This window comes from Neopelma chrysocephalum, unplaced genomic scaffold (assembly GCF_003984885.1).
Source record: "Neopelma chrysocephalum unplaced genomic scaffold, ASM398488v2 Primary Assembly neopelma1_61, whole genome shotgun sequence".
NCBI classification, from domain to species: domain Eukaryota; kingdom Metazoa; phylum Chordata; class Aves; order Passeriformes; family Pipridae; genus Neopelma; species Neopelma chrysocephalum.
The window spans coordinates 113,825-135,984 of NW_020897716.1; the positions used below are offsets into that span (position 1 = coordinate 113,825).

General features: G+C 41.7%; 3 protein-coding genes and 1 long non-coding RNA gene across 9 annotated transcripts in view; 2 read left to right on the top strand and 2 right to left on the bottom strand.

Moving 5' to 3' along the window:
* Positions 1-782, bottom strand: part of MEMO1 (mediator of cell motility 1) — a 33,474-nt gene extending 32,692 nt beyond the window's left edge. Inside the window, exon 1 of the mRNA XM_027681620.1 lies at positions 273-782. Coding sequence (XP_027537421.1) covers positions 273-782 — 510 coding nt within the window. The remainder of the gene's footprint in view (positions 1-272) is intronic.
* Positions 783-7,851: 7,069 nt separating this feature from the next.
* DPY30 (dpy-30, histone methyltransferase complex regulatory subunit) lies at positions 7,852-13,306 on the bottom strand. Its single transcript, XM_027681634.1, has 5 exons — positions 13,173-13,306; positions 12,642-12,714; positions 12,514-12,561; positions 11,421-11,563; positions 7,852-8,144 (listed from the first exon to the last, which is right to left on the bottom strand). Exons 2-5 carry the CDS (start codon positions 12,675-12,677, stop codon positions 8,072-8,074), a joined length of 300 nt encoding a protein of 99 aa, XP_027537435.1. The 5' UTR covers positions 12,678-12,714; positions 13,173-13,306; the 3' UTR covers positions 7,852-8,071.
* Positions 13,307-13,365: 59 nt separating this feature from the next.
* Positions 13,366-17,199, top strand: LOC113966704. 2 transcript variants are annotated; one of them, XR_003533928.1, is made up of 4 exons: positions 13,366-13,645; positions 13,782-14,245; positions 14,751-14,813; positions 16,831-17,199. It is a non-coding gene; the product is annotated as an uncharacterized LOC113966704 (long non-coding RNA). The 2 variants fall into 2 exon arrangements; XR_003533929.1 differs by lacking the exon at positions 16,831-17,199 and adding an exon at positions 14,896-15,647.
* A 36-nt stretch (positions 17,200-17,235) lies between these two features.
* SPAST (spastin) overlaps positions 17,236-22,160 on the top strand; it is a 39,532-nt gene continuing 34,607 nt past the window's right edge. For 2 of the 5 annotated variants that reach the window (XM_027681625.1, XM_027681627.1), the window contains exons 1-2: positions 17,236-17,738; positions 21,741-21,827. In XM_027681625.1, the coding sequence (XP_027537426.1) occupies positions 17,330-17,738; positions 21,741-21,827 (496 nt within the window). In that variant the 5' untranslated portion in view covers positions 17,236-17,329. The remainder of the gene's footprint in view (positions 17,739-21,740; positions 21,828-22,160) is intronic. The other 3 variants (XM_027681626.1, XM_027681628.1, XM_027681629.1) reach the window with 2 other exon arrangements.

The window sequence follows — 22,160 nt, forward strand, 5'->3', positions numbered from 1 at the left end:
GCGGAGGCGGCGCTGCCGGAGCGGCGCGAGCCGGGGGCGCGGGGCCGGGCGCGGCCGCGGGGGGGGTCCCGGCGGGGGGACGCGGGGACAGAGCCCGAGGCCGCCGCCGCCAACTCCGCGCCGGCGGGTGGGGGGGCGCGCAGAGAAGGAGGCCGCGGCCGCAGCTGGGTTTGGCCCCGCTCGGCTCCCGTGGACTAAGGGCCGCGCGGGCGCCGCGCCCCCATTGGGCACCAAAGCAAAAACCTCGCTGCGATTGGCCGCCCGCACCCCACCGGCCCCGCCCACCGCCTTGACGAGCCCGGCACCGCCCCGCGGGGGAGCGGGGCAGGGGGCGGGGCCAGGCGGGAGAGCCGGCTGTGGATTGGGCGGTGCGTTGCCGTGGCGATGGGAGCCGTGTGCGCTGATTGGCGGGCCGTGTCTCCGTGGTGGCGGGGCAGATTCCGGGCGCGGGTCAGGGGAGGGGAGCGCGGGGGGGCCGGGGGGATACCCGGCCAGGCCCGGTGGGTTATCCTGGGATCTCGCGCCTCCGCCGCCTTCCCGGGCCCCGCACGGGTCGTTGGAGCAGTTGGGACGCTGAGGGCTGCAGGTTCGGAGCATCGTTTCCCAAAGGCATCGCTGTCCCCAGAGGGAACAGGGCGTTTGCTGGGCTCAGGCTCCCTTTCTGAACCAGGATCCTTCCCGACGCCTCCCTGCCCGTACCATGACGCCCGTGGCGCCGTGGCGTGGAGCGAGGGCCGCGGGAGTACAGCTGTATGGAAGTCTCGTGTCCTTCTCAGCCTCATACTTCCTCACCCCTTTAATTTTATTTTTTTTAATTGGTTTGGAGAATGGACCGCTGCCGTGGAGACATCAAGCGTGGCCCGAAATAGCTAACGAGGCAGAACTGGAAAGGGGAGTGTGGCCAGTACTAAAGCGGGGAGGGAAAAAGGAATTTTAGCCGCTGATGTGTGAGATGCGAGCGGGAGGGAGAGGAGCCACAACGGGAGGGATGAGGGGCCGCAGCCATCAAGGTCTGGAGGCAGAGTGGTGCTTTGTGGGGTGGAACTGTATGAGCCAGGTCAGGAAGGACATCCTTTGCCTGCCTCTTTGTCATGGAATTCTTTAAAAAGTTCTCCAGGCAGTTATAAATGCGTGCAAAATACAGAGGGTTTCTTTTGTTTTTGGTTTTTGTTTGTTTGTTTTGTTTTTTGTTTACTTAGGTTTGGGTTTGATTTTTTTTTTTACAGTAAAACAAAGGAAACGAGGGACAAAGGCATTGTTTGCAGTATGTCTTGAAGATAAAAAAAGGCTCCTGCTTCAGACATAATGGCTGACTTCTTTTTTACAGTGAGGATCCTCCTCTGCACCCATGACACTGGCCTCCCAAGGCAGCTGAGGGGCACTAAGGACTGGACTGTCCAATTAACAATGTTTGTAATAGGTTGTCATGAGGAAATGGGGCCTAACTATCTGAGCAAATGTCTAATGTTTTCACTGCTCTACCTATCCTCACAGTATTCCATTGTTATTTTACAAATAGTGTCTTGAAAAAGGTTAATGCGGATTATAACTGCTGCCTAGGCTGGAAGAACTATCCTACCTGACTGTTTTAACGTAAAACTATATTGACAGTTGTGATACCCATTTATACCTCTCAAACCTTTTACATAAACGTCAGTACTGAGAGTAGTTCCTGAACTGATCCTTCACTAAACTAATCCTTCAATAAAGTTAACTAAATGCAGCAGAGGATAAATTTCACTCCATGGAGAAAAATAAATGTTGTGATCATGTACTTAAAAAATGGGTCATGCCAGGATGTATTCAAGTTTTTGATGCACCACCGTCCCACAGTCCACCAAAAACAGTTCAAGGAGGCTCCTAGGAGGAACATCTTAGGGGAACTGGAGGATAAAATTATTTTTAATTATCTGGTATTCCTTTTATTTAGAGGAAGGCCTTTCATTTTCTCTGAGCATTTCCACTCCAATGAGATTAAAAAATAAGAACTTCTGAGTTGTAATCTAGATGGTTTAATAAGTAAAAATTCTTTATAAGTATTTTCTTCTGGGTTTCTTACCTTTATGTAGTGTTTTTTTCTTCTTCAGATTGCCTTTTAAAATTTCTTAAATATATTTCTTTTCTTGTTGCTGTATAACAGGTTTGATTCCTTTTCTCCTTGTGCTTCCTTTTTAAGCTTCCTTCTCCCTTTCCTCATTAACTTTTTTCTTCCTTGTGTGTAGTTTTTTCTCTCCTAGATTAGGTGTAGATTAGGATGAAGTTTTTACTGGATGGAATGTGAATGTGAACATAGCATCCGTGTAGATGCAGAGGAACACTACAGCTCGGTGTTAGCAGGTCACAGAAAGCACAGGCTTTTTTTTGTTAATCCTTAAATTGTAGTATGTGCCACAAACACCATGGCAGCCTGGTGAATCCCTGTCCTTCTCTGTTACTGACTAGCACTCTCAATACAGAGCCCAGGGAAGCTGGAGGACATCATCCTCAGTTTCTGCATGTTCCTGAGAAAGCTTGTTATCCATAGTACTGCAGGAGGAATTTCTGCTGTTTCCACTGGCAAGGGTGAAAATAGGATTTTAATTTGTATCCTATCACAGGTGGACATAATACCATTGAGCAGTGTTTAGTGATTTATGGGTTTATCTGTTTAAATTTCTAACAATCACCTCCTGATCATGAACTGTTTCTGTATTTCAGGGCTGATGATGTGTTTCCTCAGTAGCAGATAACGTAAATGAAAGAGGCAGAAACAGACAAGCAGTCAGCTCTTCAAGAAGCAGTTGGACAATGCTCTCAGGCACATGATGTGATTCTTGGGGATGGTCCCGTGTGGGTCCAGGAGTAGGATTTCGATGATCCTTGTAGGTCCCTTCCAGCTCAGGATATTCTGTGATTCTGTGAGTTAAATAGAAGATGGCAGTGCTGGGCTTCCTGGTGCTCGGGACATGGAGGTATGGAAGGGTTGTAGCCACAGACTGAGAAACTAGGCTGAGCTTTCAGTGCAGTGCTGTGAATCATGGGTTAGGTTGGAAGATCCTCCTGCTTCGTCTGTAATTCTTCCAAGCACTGTTTGTATGGGGAGCAGTAACAGGAGCACTTACCTGTTCAGAGCTATTAGCTCTGTCATTTTTCTCTGATGTGCAGGGCAGAGCTGACACAATGCATGGACAGTCCCCCAAGTCTGCATAATCTTGAAGTACAGATCACTGCTACATGTGTGTGTTTGTTGGCAGTTTGTTCCTTACCTGGAAGAAAAGCATGAAGGCAAAGGGTGGCAAGAGTGACTCACCAGTCAGTGTGTCCTTAGCATGCAGGGTTTTCCTCAAGTAACCCCCTGTACCCATCTTGGATGACATATGTTTTCAGCTGGCCAAGCTTTCAAGGTCTGTTGCTCTCTCGGTTTTTGCTCCCATTGTCCTCTTGCATGTGGTTTATTTTGCATTCTTTCCTATCATGCTTTTCACAATGCCTGCTTCCTGTCCCCCCCCTTCTCAGGAAGCTGTTCACTGTTACTTTAGGTTTTTCTCTTTACAAACTGTCATTTTGCATCTGAGGAAGCTGCTGTTCCAAGCAGTCCTTCCTTCTGCTGTTAAAAACAGACACCCGCCCCCCCAAACTTCATTGTCCTTACAAGGGAAATATTTCCAATGCCTATATAATGTAATAGCACCTGAGATAATATCAGTGGGTAATTATTCATCTTGCAAATACTTCTCAACCACCCATCAGCCTTTTATAAATTTAGGCTTGTCTCGGAAAACGAGTCTATTACGCACAATTGCAGAGCAAACTTTGAAGAGAGCTAAAAGCACATTGGGAATAGGAATATGACACATTCCTAGTCACTGTTGCACTAGCACTGATGTAAACTGCCCCATAATTATTCATGGCACATTTACATTTGAAGTCCTCACTTAAAACTGTATTTGAATGAGGAACATGAGCAGAAACGGTGCTGATCGTCTTTTCATCATGGTAAAATGCCTGTTTCTGTAACAGCTGGCATTCTGTACTTCTGTGATCTAGGCTATGTAGTCACTCTTTAAATGAATCCTGACTATGAAATAGAATAGGAAACACAAGCTAAGGCTCGGCTAAGAATAATTTGTTATGTAATTAGTACAATGATAAGAATATATCAAAACCTGTACTTTCTCAAGCGTGGTAGGCATAAGGATTCTTCTCATATTTCCTTTCCAACCTACTGGTTTCAACTGCTTGTATCTCTCAGAATTTTTCAGATTTTTCATTTGTTTGAAAGCAGCTGTTTCATTTCTAGAAAGTCTGTTGGGGAGAGAGAAGTTCTTTTGATCAGACTGCATTTACGATAGTGACAGCACTTCAATAAAATGGATAGCTCAAAGACATGTACTGACTTTGGAGAAAGTCCTTGATAAATTGGAGATGCAAAAAAAAAAAAAAGATTTGGCATGTCAAACTGTATTTTTAGGTGGTAATAGGCTTCAGAATATGAGGATGTAGAATCCTTTGATCAGAATTGCTTTTAGTGGGAAATCCTTTCTTCTGTCACTGTTCCCTTCAAGGTAAAAGATAATGTTCTCAGTAGAAGCAGTTTAAAAGGCAGATTTCAAAATACTCCATATGACTCATATATAATTCTTTCACAGTTACTGAATAGTAACTTCTAGATATTGGAGATCTAAAATAGTCATCTTGCATGGTATGCTGTGGTGTAAACCAGGTATTCCATTTTATTTTCTGCTCAATTTTACTGCTATTTATATCATCTACTGACTCACCTAGGGTAGTTGGAGAAATAAAAAAAAAGTAATTGTTCAAAAAACAAGAGACAATGGCTTTCAGCTACTTAGCAGTGGCTTGTCATACATCTGAAGTTGCCATTTTCAAATATTTCTTTATGTGTTTTCTCTACATCTATTTTTACTCCCAAGTTAAATACATTTATCTTGAAGCCTTCAGAGCTGCTGTTTCCCGTGGAAAAATAGTACTTCCTTGTTTCTGGATTAAATTGGGATAGCAAGCATCTGTCAAGTCTCTTCACAGAATTTTCATTGGTTTGTAGTGGGGAACATTTAAAAGAAGTAAATGCTTTGAAAATTTGGACTTTATCATTACTTTTGTAACTGAGAACCAGACTATTCAGGTATGATCTGCTTATTCAGATAGTAACTTAGTACTTGTTCCTGTTACAGAGTATTCTCTATGCAGCAGATCTCAACTGGTGAAGCCAGTTTAACAAGTAAAGGAAAATGGTTGCACTTTTCTTGTTGACTTGTCATACCTTTGCAGGAAGATTTAATTCTTAGGACTGGTGAGTTCAGTGCTGCTAGTAACATTTAAACTTATTTTCTTAGAGAAGGCTGCTGTAGTAAAATCTTCTAACATCATCCCCTTGTGAACATGGCTTTTTCATTCTCTTGAATTAAATCTCTAGACTGGGTAGGAAAACAACAGCAGATGACAGTGATACCAGCAGCTGAGTAGATGGCATGCTGCTGGCAGGGACAGCTTGCCTTAGGACTGGTACTGATGCTTTGAGATTCTAGGTTGATGACAGAGTTGTGTAGAAAGACAGAGTATTTCAAATTTTGTGCAGCTGCTTGACAAGTGTTACTATAAGGTCAGAAGTCCGATTTCTCTGTATTCTGAATTCAGGTATGATGATATAAGAAAAGTGCTCTGTCGAGGGAGGATTAATAGTGGAACTGCTTCTTTTTGCATGGTCTTGCACAAATTCTCAACACAGAAACTGGGGAGCAGCATAGATTCCCCCTTCTTTTAACAATTCTTACAGTCTGGCGAAGTTGTTACTTATGAAAGCTTGGAATGCCACTTTAGCAATAAAAATAGCAGTACCAAGTCTTTATGGTGTCTCCTTGTCTTCACTTAAATGTTATTACTCATTCCAGAAAGTCAAAACACTGTTGTTAAAATCCTTTCAGTATCTTTTAAAGTGTCATGGTTTGGTGGAGACTGTTCACCACAATGCAATAGAATTAGTAATCTCATTCCACAATTTTGGTACATTTTCCAAAATAAAGCTTTTTAGGCTCGATTTTTGGTTTACAGACTTCTTTCAGCTTTTACTTGTTCCCCAATTTTACTGCTTTTAGACTGCACTAATTCAATGTTTCCCTGTTAGCATACTAATATATACATAAAATAGTGAGAGCCTTCCTATTAGGAGTAATGGCAAGACCTCAGTCCCTCCAAGTTTGTAGACAACTGAAAAGTTAATTTTTTTCCTCTGAAGAAGGCCACTCTTACACCCATGTATCTAAGGTATTAAAGAAGAAAAGCTATGTTAAAAAAAAAATCTTCAGATTACCATAGGAAAGTCAACTACATGTCAGAGAACTAAGGAAAATAATTCTTATTATACTGCAAATACAGTGTGTATCTACAAACCGTTACAGGAACAAGTCAAGTGAGAGACCCAAGTGTCTCTCGTGTGAATTTATGCATAATTACAAAAAATATGCAGCCTTTCATAGCACATGGAGAAAACTCAACCCTTGCAGCAAAGACTTTAAAATTTAAAGGTTTTAACTGCTTGCTATATTAAAGCAATTAGCTAAGAAACACTGAATGGATATGGTAATGGTAAGATGGCAATATTAAAAATATTTTAATAAAAATTTAAGATTTTGATTAATTTAACTACTCTTAGAGGCCAAGTTTGCCATTTCTGTGACTGTCAAAAAAATTATGTTTATTCTCCCAGTCTGTGAAAAACGGGGCTGTGCATAACCTGGATTCCAGTATCCAGTGCTAGTGAACAACATTAGTTATGGTCCTTGTTAGAAGTGTCAAAAAACAAAAATGGGAATTCTGAGGGCTGTGTACCAATTGCCAATAACCTAATGAGTCAATTCTACAGTCATAATATTCTTATTTTCAGAGCTTTTATACTATTATTTGACAAAATAGTGTTTTCTGTCTTAATTCTATCTTTTTCTTCTGATCCTGCTTTCTGCTGCAACTTCTTATATTGTATCCTAAGGTTTGTGGCCTTTAGCTCTACTGAGATTACAGGAAAAATAAACAAAGGGTCAGAAAAAGAGGTTATGAAAACATTTGGGAAGACCAAACAAAACCAAAAGACATTAGTAAATCCAAGGGGAAAAAATAAATCAGATTACTTGGTATTTTACCACTTGGATTAGGATTATCTTGAACATCAGAAAAAGACATCCAGACTCTTCAGCCAGAGGATGGCTGGTTACTGGAACAGGCTCCTCAGGGAAGTGGTCACAGTACCAAGCCTGTGAGAATACAAGGAGCATCTGGATGATGCTCTTAATCATATGATTTAGATGGTCCTGTGAGCAGGAGGGAGTTAGACTTCATGATCCTTATGGGTCCATCCCAACTTGATGATTCCATCTTTGACAGAGAAAAATCACTCCAGCTGGGAGTAGCAGCACAGAGAACTGAATTACAGAACCTTTATAAGTTACTTCAAACTTTATTCTGTGTTTCAGCTAAATCCAGCACACCAGTCACAGGAGATCAATGACAAATGCTGAACAGCACACCTCACTAATGTAAATATGTGAAATGCTGGCCACTGTCTGTAGGTGTTCTATTCAGCTGCTGGATCTAATTGTTTGTTTTAACCCATTTCCTGGTGTTCTGAAGTAAGTCCTCTCCTCCCTATTTAATCAATACTTCCTCAGAAGAAATTCTAATTGTTCTTCATTTGTTTGCTTCTGTTTAGGCATGTTGCATGTGGTGGGATGCTATATAAAAATTCAATTAAGTTATATACATTTTCACCCATGTGATTCCCATCACAAATTGTTCCCCATTTTTCCATGCCTTCAGGTGATGTAGCCCCATGGAATTATTCAGACTTTCATCCAGCAGTGCAGTTTCAGTACTTTATTTTGAAAGTCTCTTAATACCTAGTTTAAAACAAGAGAACAAATTAAATGTAAAGTGTTCTTTATTAAATAACTCAAAAGGTAAAGCAAATTGTGCAGTTAAGAAAGACAACAACATGGCCAAAGGATTTTTACAGCAGAAAACAAACAGCGGCGAATGAGCATTTCAGTCTAGCAGCCAAACTGTCCTCATTTTTATGGAGCTAATTTCGGTCTTCAAATTGTGACTTGTTTTTTAAAAGATATGCTGCTAGAAATTCAATGGGATTTGGCGGTCTGTAAAGGAAAAAAGTAAATCAAAAGCAATTATTTTTTGTTATATGAAATTAGGTAGCTGAAGAATTAATCACCATCCCTTAAAAGAAACATAACTCCTTCCAAACACTTACAAGCATTGATTTAGGGATGACAGACTACCTAGAGTGACTCTGAATTTCCAGTTTATGTCTAATGAGAAAGTTTTTAAAAAGGAGTCTAAGTCTCTGTTGGTTCAATATTACTACAGTTACATACCTAAAACTAGGGTATAGTCTGTAAGTATAAATACTGTATGTACACAATTAGATGTGACGTGCATTTGCATATTTCTTTGACTCATGGTATATAAAGTAAAACTGAATCTGTCAGCGCTTTTTTGCTTCATTTTCTTCAAGTGGTTATTGTGTAGCTTTCTGCATTAAAGTTGTTTTCATGGTTTCTGGCAACTGAAATGAACACAACAAAACTTCAAGTTTGAGAAGTGCTGTAACTTGCAAGTAGTCAATAATAAACACTTCTGATCACTGGCCTTAGTTTGTAATTTAAAAAAAAAAAAAAAAGCTTCTCCAGCTACAGTGCAGGAATCCTGCTAATCTGGATTTTGTCCACAGAATAAATGACAAACTTAATTTTTCCACATTGGGTCAGACAAAAGGTCTGGCAGTGAGCAAATACACCTATAAAGAAGCATAAAAATTGGAAGAAATGCACAGAGATATTTTTCTGGACCATCCTTTTGGCTCCCAAGCATGTACCAATTTCTGAGCTACCACCCTTAATAGTCCTGGGTGAATTCCTCTACAGCTTTGACCAGTTGCCTCTTGAGCACAAATAAAACCTTAATGTCCTCAACCTAAGGCAAAAAAATTATGTAGCTTAATTATGTGACCTGTGAAGGATCAGCTCCTTTTGTTCATTATAAATTTGCTACCTGTTTCACTTAATTTCATTATTGTATCAGAAGAGATACTAGTCCATCCCAACTCATCATCTCTACACTGTTGTGATTTAACAGATTCCTAATATATTCTCCCAGAGAAGTCTCTTTTCTAGATATCATCTATTCAAGTCACTTTGTAGACAGACAGTATTCCTTCTGACCACGTTGTCACTCTTCTTATTTTTTCACATTCTACCAGAATACAGGAGAGTTGGAATTACACATAATATTAAAAATACAATAACATTATAAATTTAAATAATGACATAATGCTTGTTTTTTACCCCTTCAATTTCTAAGGACTGCCATTCAGAATTTATTTTTTACTAGAGCAATGTATTGACATATATATGTAACAGCTTAAAGATATGTTTTCATAGGGGTAATTGTCAACTCAGAATCTAACATTTTGTCACTAGCATTTGTCACTACCCTCCTAGGCCTAAAATTTTCTGTTTATTTGGATTCAGTCTTTTGCTTTTTGCCATAGTTTCAATTTTTCATAGCAGTCTTGAAGGTTTTATGAAATTCCTGTGCAATTACTTACAATTCATCAACTTAAAAAAAAAAAACCACAACAAAACCCAAAACACCTATACCTGGTCTGTAAAACTCAGTCTCATTAACAAATTTTATCAGCCTCTTCTTCAAATTGTTATAAATTATACTTTCCATGTTTCTAGTGTTGATCTTATTTCACCATGAAAATTCACTATTTACTTCTACCCTCTATTTTGTCCACTGAGTTCTCCATCCATATAAAGACTTCTCCTTTAATCCCACAGCAACTAACTCTCTTTAAAAGCTTTTAGTGAACAGCTGTGTGAGAAACTTTTTGGAAATTTAAACAGACTGTATCATCTGCATTCCTCTTTACATGTGCTTGCTGACTCGTTCAATAAACTCTAAGACACTTACAACACCTGACAAAAAATTGTGTTGACTCCTCCCAAATACGTAATTGATCCATCTGGCTCACTATCCTGCATAATTTCTACTGAATTCCAGGCATAGCCATCAGACAGACTGGGCTGTTCCCTGAATATTTTTATATTCCTTAGAAAAAGAACTTGGCATCCATTAGTTACTTTCCACTTTGATTTTAATCAGAAGATTATACAGCAGAGCTGATAGCTCAGTTTTCTCACTCCCGAGGGGTTATTATGCTCCACTGAACAGCCAATTTGATCTGCCAGTTTGATACTGTTGGATTTTATACCTACACATTCCCCAACCTCTTCTATCAATGGTCCAGTTTCACTCATGTGATGAGTCCCCATAAAAAAAGCTTCTTCCATAATGAAGATTTAAATAAATAAATAAATAAAAAGGATAAAGGAAAAAGCTAGCTTGTAACACAAGTATCCAGAGTGTAAGCTGGGGTATGCACCTCACAGAGGTTTTATACTGAGTGTGCAGTAGAACTCCCACAGATGTCAGCTGAAGATCTGCACACTGCTCAGGTGTACACACAGGGTGGACCTTCCTAGCTGCCTGATTTTGCCTAATTAGCTGTCTGTTCCCTGCAGTTCAAATTCACAACTCCTTTTGAAATTAAGACACCGCTGATGGTTGTTCTGACTGTAGGTGACATGATGCCTTTATGGTCATCCATACCAGCTTTTGATTTTGTTATTTCAGTGAAATAACAAAATTTAGTGATGGTCACATGCAATTCTACTTGCCACTAGCAAGGATACACTAAAAGGCCCGAAATTAATTTGGCTAAAATGAACAGCTGTTTGCTGTTATTGAAGGATCTCCTTCTGCATTGACTGGTAAGAGATTTGGGGCACCGCGACAGCATAATCTTCACTCAGAGGATAAACTATCAGTTTACTTCTGACTGTGTTGAGAGTGCAGGGTCAGCCTGACTTCTTGGAAAGCATTTTAATCTCCAACAAAGATGCATGTCAGGCCTGATTTGTCTTGCTTTCTTTCAAATGGCAAGAACTCCTTATACGCACTACAAAAATCTTCAGAACTAGAACAATTTCTTGCCTTACTTTTATAAGGTGAATTATGTGATAAAATTAGTAACAAAAATAACCCCATCTTTCCCTCCAAAACTTTTGCAGTAGCACACCTCATTGGGGGATCGTGAATTAAATGAATAAGTCTTATCATGCCATATGCACCTAATAAGCATGATAAGCACCACGCTGGGGAACACATCCTGCACAGCCAATCACAGTAATTTATAGGTTCATAAACCTGTTGTAACAACATTCTTACAACTACCAGAACAATATGTGGTGTGCAACTACCAGAACCATGTGCCTGAAAGGTGACATACCGCCCAAGTTTGAGACCTACATTTTGCCAAGAACAGAAGGAACATTGAAGCATCTTACCTCTCTTTTGCAAGAACGGCAAGTCCCTGTAGCAAGATAGGTACAACTGTCTGATCCAAGTAGGCACGTGTGGGTAACGACTGAAGATCAACCTTCTGCTTTGATGTTTTCTCTGCATTTAGTTTCTCATTTTCTACTATCCTCTGAAGTACAAAAGAAAAAGTGAATGCACATTGATAATAGCAGCCACATCTACTTTGCAATTCACTGGCAATAACTTCTTTACATTTTCTAAGAAAATTTAAGTGCATATTTTTCCTTGCACAAAAACCTAATCCAGAGGAGCGTCAGAGGGCAGACACCAGTGTTCTCTCTGGTGAATGGCATGAAGCTGTGATGGGGGAGGGTTTGATTGGATTTTAGGAAAAGGCTTTTCACCCAGTGGGTGGCTGAGCAATGAATCAGGCTCCCCAGGGAAGTGGCCACAGCCTCAAACCTGACAAAGTCCAAGAAGTGTTTTGACAATGCCCTCTGGCACATGATGTGATTCTTGGGGCTGTCCTGTGCAGGATCAGGAGCTGGACTTCGATGACTCTTGTGGGTTTCTTCCACCTCAGAATACCCTGTGATTCTATTACTCTAACCCACACTGCTACCAACAGCAAGAGAATGGACTGTACCTACTTCTTCTCAGCATAAGTAATTAAAGATAGCTTGTATTATTCTGATGTAATTTTTCTATTGACAAGAATATGAAAAGAATCTTTCCCTTTGATACTTCCATAGAAATACCATAAACTCCTTCTATTCCCCTCCCTGTAATAAAAGTCCAGATGGCTTTTTTTGTGGCATAATAGACTATACAAATGTATATATAACATAGATAGCGACAGAATAGATAATGACCATAGGATACTTAAAAAAACCCACCGTCTCATTTAAAGGTGCATTATTTACTTCAGAACCATTTAGTACAATGGAAGCAATACAACAGAAAACATATACAGCCATTTATGCAAGGGACAGGTATCTATTGGCTTGATTTCCAGCTAACTTTCTTGGGAACATTACAATTGCTGAAGTTAGACTGTTTTTTTCCCTTGATCAGGAATGTGACTTCCACTGTACTTTACAACAACAACAGCTTTGTTACCTCTACATTTTCAGTGAGACCGTATTCAGAATGTGGATTTTCTGGAACCTGTAAAATAACAGATGGTCAGCAAAGAGAAAATGCTCCTTTTATTCACGTAGCATTATGCACGTAAAATATTGCAATACCTGTGGCTGTCCCTCCATAATCTGTTCTCCCTCCATGATTTGAAAACTGGAATTTGCTGGGCGTGCAGAAAATCTTGGAAAGCAATAAAAACACCGGTCAGCAGGCTGAGACAGAGCCCAGTGTGAGTTAAGTGATACTGCATAATTTGGTTACTAATGGTTACTAAGGCACAATTACGAGAGTGCAGAGACAGTTCCTTTGCGCTCCCCCCGCGCCAAACTTGAACGCGTTTTTCCCACACGCAGAGCCGAGAAGTGCCTTAAGGTTCGGGGCAGGTCCCCTGAAGAGAGCGCTACCAGGACTAGGAAACACAGCATTCATCTCCGCGGGAAGCCGGAGACACTCTTTATCCTCCGTCCGTCCGTCCGTCCGTCCGACCGTCCCACCCTGCCCGCCACAGCGCCGCGAGACCCCCCGTGGGCAGGGCCGGGCTGGGGCCCCGCCGCACCTCAGGCCACGTGCGGCCGCCGCCCCCGGCCGTGTCCCAGGCGCCCCCCGGGGGAAAGGCGGCCCCGCCGCTCGGCTCTCACCGGCAGTCAGTTCGGGACCGGCAGGACTCTGGGATCGGCAGGACAGCAGGAGCGGCTCCGCAGCAACCGCAGGCGCCGTCGCGAGTTGTTTTGACGTCAGTGAAGCGGCCGCGCCGCCACCGCCCCCCGGCGCACTGCGCGTGCGCGAGGCGGGGAAAGCGGGGCGGGAGCTCGGGAAGGGCGGTCGTTCCTGGGTGTCTTTTGGGGTGTTTGCGGCTCCGAACAAACCTTTGAGAAACGCTGGCGCTTGGGGGCTTTGTGCTACAGAAGTGTGCCCATCATCAACGCGGTTTGATGTCTGAGGAGCTCCCTGTGATGGTCACGAAAAATAACTGTTAATGTGGAACTGAAAGTGGGGATTTGTTAGTGGCATAACCTTCCAGAGCTGTGTAGAACGCGGTTTTCACAACGATGACTGTTGGCCGTTAATTTTCTCTCTATAAACAAAAACTCAGCTGCTCAGCTTTGTCCAGGTATCGGCTTTGACCATCCTGTCCCGACTGGAAGCTGTCGGAAAACGAAAGAATCTGTCGCTTCTGTAGTTATTGTGCTGTTAACAAATTATACCGATGTTAGAACATCTGTGCCTGATTCCTTTGTTTTTATTAGGAATTAAATCTGAGGAACAACTACTTTACATTAAGGGTGACAGAACTCTGAAACAGGCTGCCCGGGAAGGTCGTGGAGTCTCTCTCTCTGGAGACATTACAAACCCACCTGGATGTGCTCCTGTATCACCTGCTCTAGGTGACCTTGTCTTGGCAGGGGCATTGACTAGATGATCTCCAGAAGCCCCTTCAAACCCTAACAATTCTGTGATACTGTGATCTCTTTGTCTGGTAACATGGTTTGTGCTAGAGGATTAAAAAGGCCTTAAGAATCTTTTTATTTTTGACTTGATGAAGTAGTTACATTCCTGTAGTCTTTTTTCTTTTTCTTTTGAGAAAACCATTTTTGTTGTTGTTTTACAAAAATAGGTCTGTTTTTTTTTTCTGTCCTTGCTGCAGTAATGAGAATGCATATGAGTGACTTACCTGATGCTCTTAAAAGATGAGCGACATGGAGAAATAATGGTAAATGCCATGTTTTCACTAGATTGTGCTCTGATGTAATAATCTAATAATGGTAATGATTAAGTATGTGTACATCAGTGAACTTGAAACAACCATATTTACAGAACTGACAATGTTACCAGTGTGATAAGCAGGCTTAAAAATTTGTGTGTGGTCAGTCACAGATTTGATACTCAACTGAAATATTTGGAATTATAGCAGAACTGCATACTGTCTTTGCGTCAATTTTAGTACCTAGTGCTGGCAAACTTAGCTGATGTTGAGGAGGTGAGGTGAAAACACAGAAGACAAAACATTTGAGGTTTTTTTCTAAAATTTAAAACAGGAATACAAACAAATTCTTAATGTGAAAGGTATAAGCTTTTCAGTCCATTTTAAGGCTCTCTCTCCTAATTTTTCATGAGGTTCTAGCAATGACATTTTTGAGAATTGCATTTAGAATACCTGAAAAGTCCTTTTACCCTTAGCCCAGTTTCCACATTTATGTATTCTCTATTATATTCAGTTTTTGTGGTGATATCATGTTGGGAGTGAGAAAAGGTTTCCTACCTTGACCTTTTGTGCAATGGTAAGTTGTGGTGTCAGGTTAGTTGCATCTTTCTAATTCCTATGACTGTAGTGTTTGTCTGCTCTAATTCTAAAACCTTTAGCTGAGATACCAGATTGAGGACTCATGAAATACAGGAGGTACAATCTTCAGAGCAAAGTCAAATCAGGTGGCTGAGCTGATCCAACAGTTGTCCACTCCGGGAAATGAGGTTTCACTTCTTCATCCACCCCTTGCTGATGTCCGTCAGAACCCTTGCTGAGCCAGAACATTTCACTAAGCCAGCAGAAAGCCATCCAGTGGTCTGATGCGGTTTAAGATTTGTTTGTTGGGTTTCGTTGGTTTTTTTTCAAACTAGCATTAATCTTATGCCAGATTATTAATTAGAATATCTCACAGACAAGACCAAAGACTGCTAGAGCCAGTTTAATGTAGGAGGGTAGGGAGATTCAACTTGCAGATCGCTCAAATATTTAATAGCCACAATAGTGAACTGATTCTCTAGGTTTTATCACAATTCCTGACTAGCGTCTGCTTCTGAAGCTGTGTTTTTGGTTTAACGTGATGTTATTCTCCTAACAGGTGCACTCCTTTATTGCCGTGATACCTTCACATGATTTACAAAGGTGTCATTCTAAATTTTTTTAAAAGTAAAAATAACTGAATAGATTGATCAGTCAGGATTGATTGAGGTACATTGTCTTCTATTGTCATTCAATCTGTCCTTGTTAATAAACTTATTTCTTCACTAGCTTTTCGATTTTGATCAGGAGTGGGATGATACTTTAGATAGTAATGAGATAATAAAGACAGTAGTTCAGTAATCTGTTGTCATGGGGCTTATTTCACTTCACATTTTTGAATGCTACTTAGTATTAACTCAGCTTGAAGCTTCTGGAATTTCTCGGATATTCCAAAATTTGTTAAGCCTTTATATCGGCAAATGAGATTTTTTTTTTTAAAGGATAGTTAAGTATACTGAGAAAAAAAAAGATACTGAACTTTGTTCAGTCATGAGTGGACTGGAAAATACTTCAGTAATATTTTCATAATAGAAGTACATCATCCTTCTTACCAAGTACAAGAGAAAAATACTTGATGTACATTACTACATTTTCAAGTTAGACAGAGACAGGCTCACTGTCTCTGTCTAGTAATCGTTCTAGGTTATGAATAGTTATTTTATATTTTAATAAAATTCTGTGGTTTATACAGTAAGAAAATAATCAGTTCTGTCATTAAAACAGATCACACAATCATTTAAGAAAATCAATACACATTACCAAGGGAACTAGAAGTAACTATACAAGGCATAAGCAAACAAGAAAAAAACAGTAGTTTTATAGTAATTTTGGACAAATAAATAATCATAATAAATAAAACATGGCAGACAGCAGTGGTTTCAGTTTGGCATGTCCTTTTAATTAACACACAGCACCAACTGCAATTTCTTGCTATAAACTGGGGAAACTTGCTTGTGCACTGAATTATGTGTCTACTGTTTGGGGACTTTCTGGGCTACTGTGTGCAGTTCAGAGGTGTAGGAGAGAGATGATCTGTCATAATTAGCATTAGGAGCTCAGTATTTTATTTGTAGAACAGAGTGCGTGACAAAGCAAAACAACAGCAAAAAAGATCAACCAAAAGGGGAGGAAGACTGAAGCACAGAGGAAAGGGCCTTGCTACACTGTTGAATATAGCAGTAGGCACAGAACGTGGGAATGCTGTTGTGTGGGTGCCTCCCCTTGTTTCCTAGACCAAAGGTACCAAAGCATTTTTAAGGTTTAAAATAACCAAAAAAGTAGAGAGCTGGAGGATCTGTCTCATTAGTGGAGACACAAATAAATAAATGTTATAGCTGGGCAAATAATTGACAAACAAGGGCTTGGACAACTGGGTGATCACTTTTTGTAACGAAGGTGGTAACAGAGTTCAGATTTGATTTCTTTTTTTCTTTCCAGGACGATGTATCTATAATGTATGCTGAATTACATTAGCTCCCTCTATGTGAGCAGACAGCCTGTCATTTCCATTACAGAGATGCGGAGCAGACAAAGCACGGCAGGACGCTCTCCCGGGGGCAATTCCAGCCGGCGGAAGCACGGACACCGCCAGTGACTGGCTGCCACACGTCCCTCCGTGCGAGGGAATTCCCCGGGCCCTCCTCGTGTGCCTCTAGCAATGACTCCCGGCGGGAGCGACGCCAGGGATCCGCGCTGCATTGTGCCTATGGGGCGGCTCACGACTCCAGTCAGAATAATTAATCCTATTAAATTATTCATCCTCCGTCCACTCAGTGTGTTTCCATGTGCCGACATCTAACGGCCTCGGCCACGACTGGAGAAGCCTTGATTCTCTCCACGCACAGCGCTGGAAAGCCCCGCCCCACTCCCGGCCGGGACCGCCCGCATCCTTCCCTCCCTCTTTCCCTCCGTCCCTCCCCCTGGGGCGGCCGAAAGGGGCGTCGCCGCCGCCATCGCCATCGCCATGGCCGGTTGTTGTCAGTCCCTGGCAGCGGGTTATGGCGACGGCGGTGAATGAATTCTCCGGGCGGCCGAGGGAAGAAGAAGGGCTCAGCCGGCTCCAGCTCCGCGCCTCCGGCCGCCGGCGCCTCTCCCTCCTCGCCGCCCGGGCCGGCGCCCCCCGTGCCGCCGGCGGGGGCGGCGACGGCAGCGGCGTCCCCGCACAAGCGGAACCTGTACTACTTCTCGTACCCGCTGTTCGCCGCCTTCGCCCTGCTCCGCTTCGTCGCCTTCCAGCTCGGGCTGCTCTTCGCCTGGCTCTGCGAGCGCCTCTCCCGCGGCGCCCTCATGGCCGCCAAGGGCAGCAGGGCCGGGGCCGGCGATGCGCCCGAGCCCGGCGGGGCGCCCGAGACGGTGCGGGCGTGTCACAAGCGGGCCTTCGAGTGCATCTCCATGGCGCTGCGCATCGACGAGGACGAGACAGGTAAAGAGGGAGGGGAGCGCCCGCGGCTTCTCCGGTGTGCGGGGTGTGGGCGGGCAGGGCCTTCCCGCCCTGTGTTGAGGAACCGCTTTCGTCTGAGGACAAACAAAACCCGCTCGTGTGATGGATGCGGCCTGCGGGGGGGTCAGTGCGGGAGGGAGCGGGGAGTGTGCCGTGCCCGCTGCCCGCCCGTGCCCGCATGCGGTGGCGATGCTTTGGCCCCGGCCCGGTCCGTCCCCGCCGCAGCCGGCAGGTGCAGGTTGGATCAAAAAGCTGCGGCTCGGGCTCGTTCCCCACGCAATGCAGTCCCTTGTATTTCGCCCCAATAAAGTTTTTGCTGCGGAGGTCTGGGTGAAGCGATTAAAAACTGGGGCGAAAGACAGGGTGCGTGACTAACAAGCCTTGGGTTTCAGCAAGCCCGCCGGACAACAAAAGCACCAAGGACAATAATAAGGGTGCATCCTTTAATACACTGCCTGACAAATGATGCAAGTGCTGAAGCGAGTCTTCAGGAAATTTGACCCCCAAAATGCCCATTTGGAGTTGTCTTGACTTTTAAAGAAAGAAATACTTACTTGTATTTTGACAGGTTGGGTTTTTTTTATGTTTTGCTTAAGCTGTTTGACACACTCTTGAAAAACCTAAAAACCTCTCACAGTGTGACCAGAGGATCTTAAGGGAGATGTTTAGGGTTCAGGTAAATAAAATACAGGAGTGAGGTACTTGGTTTTGTGTTTTGTGTTTTGTTTGGTTTTTTTTTTGTCTGGAGCATTAAAAAACCAAAAACATTTGCTACTGCATCTGATATAGCCATTTACTTTAAACACAGCAGCATAGTTCTGTCAGCATCCAAAAGGCAGGCCTTTAGGGCCATGCTGTGCTATTTTTTAAAATTCTCTGGAAACATTGGAATACCTTATTCTACACTTATAAGATGAGCTTTAGTGAAACTGCTGTCTTAGAGGAGGACATTAAAAATAGAGGAGTAGGCCTTCAATAGAAGCTACATGCTGAGAGCACCATAAAAGCGAGGGATGTGTCTTGCTTTGCATTGACGATTTGGGAGTGGCAGTGGCAAGCTCTGGGAGAGGAAAAAAAAACCTACCATGTGCAGCAAGATTAGTTCAGAACAGATGTACAGTGAGAGAGCACTGAGGGTCATAGGAGCAAAGCATGAAAGAAGGTGAGGAAACTTAAAGCTTCAGTGTTGTTGATGATTGCTCTGTGAGGAGTAGCCAAGTCTTATATTATCAGGTACCTGTTCCACTGTTGTGACCTATAACTGTTCGTGGTTTGGAGGTTAAGCCATTAAATATCAATTTTAATCCTGGACTTGCTCTGTAGATACCTTTAGATTTATCATATATGAATTAGCTGCGCAGGTCATACATCTAATAAGATCATTTTTGCTTCTAATGGGAGCAGTTGCACAGCTGTTACAGCCCTGCAATTTCACTGAGAAAGAACTCACTTTGCTTTAATGCACGGATTTGCTATTTTCTTATCTGTTTTTGTGGGAATATATGTCTATCTTTGATTTTTTTTTTTAATGTGTAAATAAGCTTTTTAAAGCTTCCACCAGAAAACCATATGTTAGGCATAGTGTGTGAAATGGTTGGAATTTCTGAATTGTCTAATGTCCTGTTAGTTATGTGGTGTTTTTGCTGTTGTGGAAGCTATGCACACTTCAGTAATTTTAATAGCACTTCTGGTAATTTTTTGTGCTTCTGAATTATTGCGGCAATTATTCTTGTTTTGATATTTTCGCAATCAAGTTTAATATCTTTTTCTGGGAATGAGAAGGTACATGTGTTGGGTTGACCCCTGCCCTCAGCTAAGCATCCATACAGCTGCTTGTTTCTTCCCCTCACTGGGACAGGGAAGAGCATAGGAGGAGCAAAAGGTAGAAAAAAGTGAGAAAACTTACTGAGCAATGGCTGCCTTGGAAGACAGCCCCCATCCAGTTATTCACCTACCCAAGATTTTATTGATGAGGATTATATTGTATGATACAGAATATTCCTTAGGCCAGTTTGTGTCAGTCATCCTGCCAGTGTCCCCTCCCAGCTTCTTGTGCACCCCCAGCCTACTCAGTGGGAATCTAGTGTGGGAAAAAGAAAACCTTGAGGTTATGCTGTTCAAGCAATACCCAAACCAATTCTCTGTTATCAACACTGTGATAGTCACAAATCCAAAACACAGCAGCATTTGGACTGTCTGTAGAAAATTATCTCCATTCCAGCCAGACCCAATACAGCTGATCAGCGACTTCCAAGAAATGTGACATTTATTGTATTTTTAATGTCAGAATCACTGAAAACTAGTAAAGCTTTCTGTATGGAGTCGGAGCACAAATTTTGCAAACAGCTTGCTGTGGTATAGTGCTTTTAAAACTTTGTCTATTTATAAGCTGGAAGTGAAATTTTAATGACCCTGGCATGTTTGCAGCAGCTCCTCAGAATAGCAAAGGAAATCAGGCAATAGCAGAGGAGGCTGGGATCATGGCAAATTTGATATCTATTCAGCTATAATCAGCATTAGATTTACGCTGCAGTCAAAAATGTTTCTATGGGTGATGGGGAGAAGAAGCTTAAAGTAAAAAAAAGGCTAAAGAGAGGATCGAAGTCACTCAGCTTCAATGATTTGATTTCTCTAGCTTTGTCCTTAACAATCAGGATATATGAGGTGGTGAAGAAAGAGCAGTAATAAAATGATTTCCAGGGTGTGTGATGTTCGTGACTGTAGGAAGGTGCTCCTGTGCTTTGTGTTGGTAAGAAGAGCAAAGCATGAAATTACCTGCATGGGGAATCTTGCCAAATGTTATTATAAGATTTTGCTTCTGGAGAGGAGCAAGAGAAAACCCTGAAGAGCATTGTAGAAATGTATTGAAATATTTTTACAAAATAAATTTGCTAAAAAGTAGGTTTGAGACTGAAGTCATCAAAAGATTTGAGTGCAGAAGCAACACAATCACTGGTAACTGGCACTTAGGAATAGTTTTGTGAAACGTTATGTCATCTGAAACTAGAGTAGTGATGTCTGAAGATTTCATTGTAGGCATTTTTGTTTTTTTCTACCACTTGCAGCTGATCAGGTTTAACTTGTAATACAGAATGTGCTATATTCCTCTCTGGAAAGGCATGCTTAGTGTGACATAACTACCTTGCAAAAGTGTGTTTCCATATGCAGGCAAATATCTTTTAATGCAGAGTATTTATGGAAGGGGAGCAATATGGAGTAGAAATTAATAGGTCTTCAGTGGTTTACTTGTTGTTATGGTGTCACGTAGCATAGGTTAGGCATAGCCATGTTCGTGGTTGTATTTGCTGTAATACTCATTTAGGATGTGGTTGGTACAGAGGTGTACTCTTAATTCTGCTTGCATTGTACTTTGTGTTAAAGTTGACACACACCTGTAGTACAGCAGTTTCATAATAGGATAAACAAAGAAATACTCTTATGGCAAAATAGCCACTCTATACAAAAGTTAACCAGAGGAGAAGTGTCTCATCTCATTCATGTAGTATCTTAGACTTGTTGGTTTTCTTCTTGAGCGTCTATGCTTCTAGTGTTACTTTGGTATTGGTATAATCTATCACTGGATGGTTAAGAGGTACATCTCTGTTTGCTGTTCCAGAAACAAAACCTGTTAATTTCACCATTTCTGTTATGAATAAATTTGTATAGGTGAGATTTTTTACCTTGTTTTTATTGGTTGGTTGGTTGGTTTTTAAGGGGATTTATCTTTTTAAGGCAGATGAAGAATTATTTTTAAAACAGGCAAAAGTGATTTGAGGCTGGTGTAGTACCTGTTTTTAATAGAAAATCTTACTTGAAACTTAAGTAGATATAAAGTTGACAGTGTCCCTTTAAGAGTTTCTTTAAATCATAGGATTTTGTTAAAATATCTCTTCCTTCCTCTTACTTGTTTTATGCAGCATTATATGGAACCATTCCTAAGCTTTAATTCATTACAGAAAATAATGGGTTCACTTCCTTTTTAAGCAGGACAAAAGGAACAAGCTGTTGAATGGTATAAGAAAGGAATTGAAGAACTGGAAAAAGGAATAGCTGTCTTAGTAATTGGTCAAGGTAAGCCAGTTTTGAGTTTTGTGGAACAGATTGTGGTTTATGAGTTCTTCAAAGTGAGAAATCAATATTGCTAAATATGGTAGGTGCTAGGAATGGTCTGCTGTATGAATTAATTCATAAGAGTGTTTCTTATTCATGTTTTAGCTGTAGGTGAACACTGGTCCATTTCTCTGTTCTATGTCTATAACACATGCAAATTTTGTTCCAAATATTTTCAGACTCTCCAAAATCATAAGCAGTTCATGAAAATCCTAAAGTAAAACACTTGATTTCTTATATAATGGGAATGCTAAAACACTGAGTTCTGATTTGATTTGCCAAAGTTGACAGTTC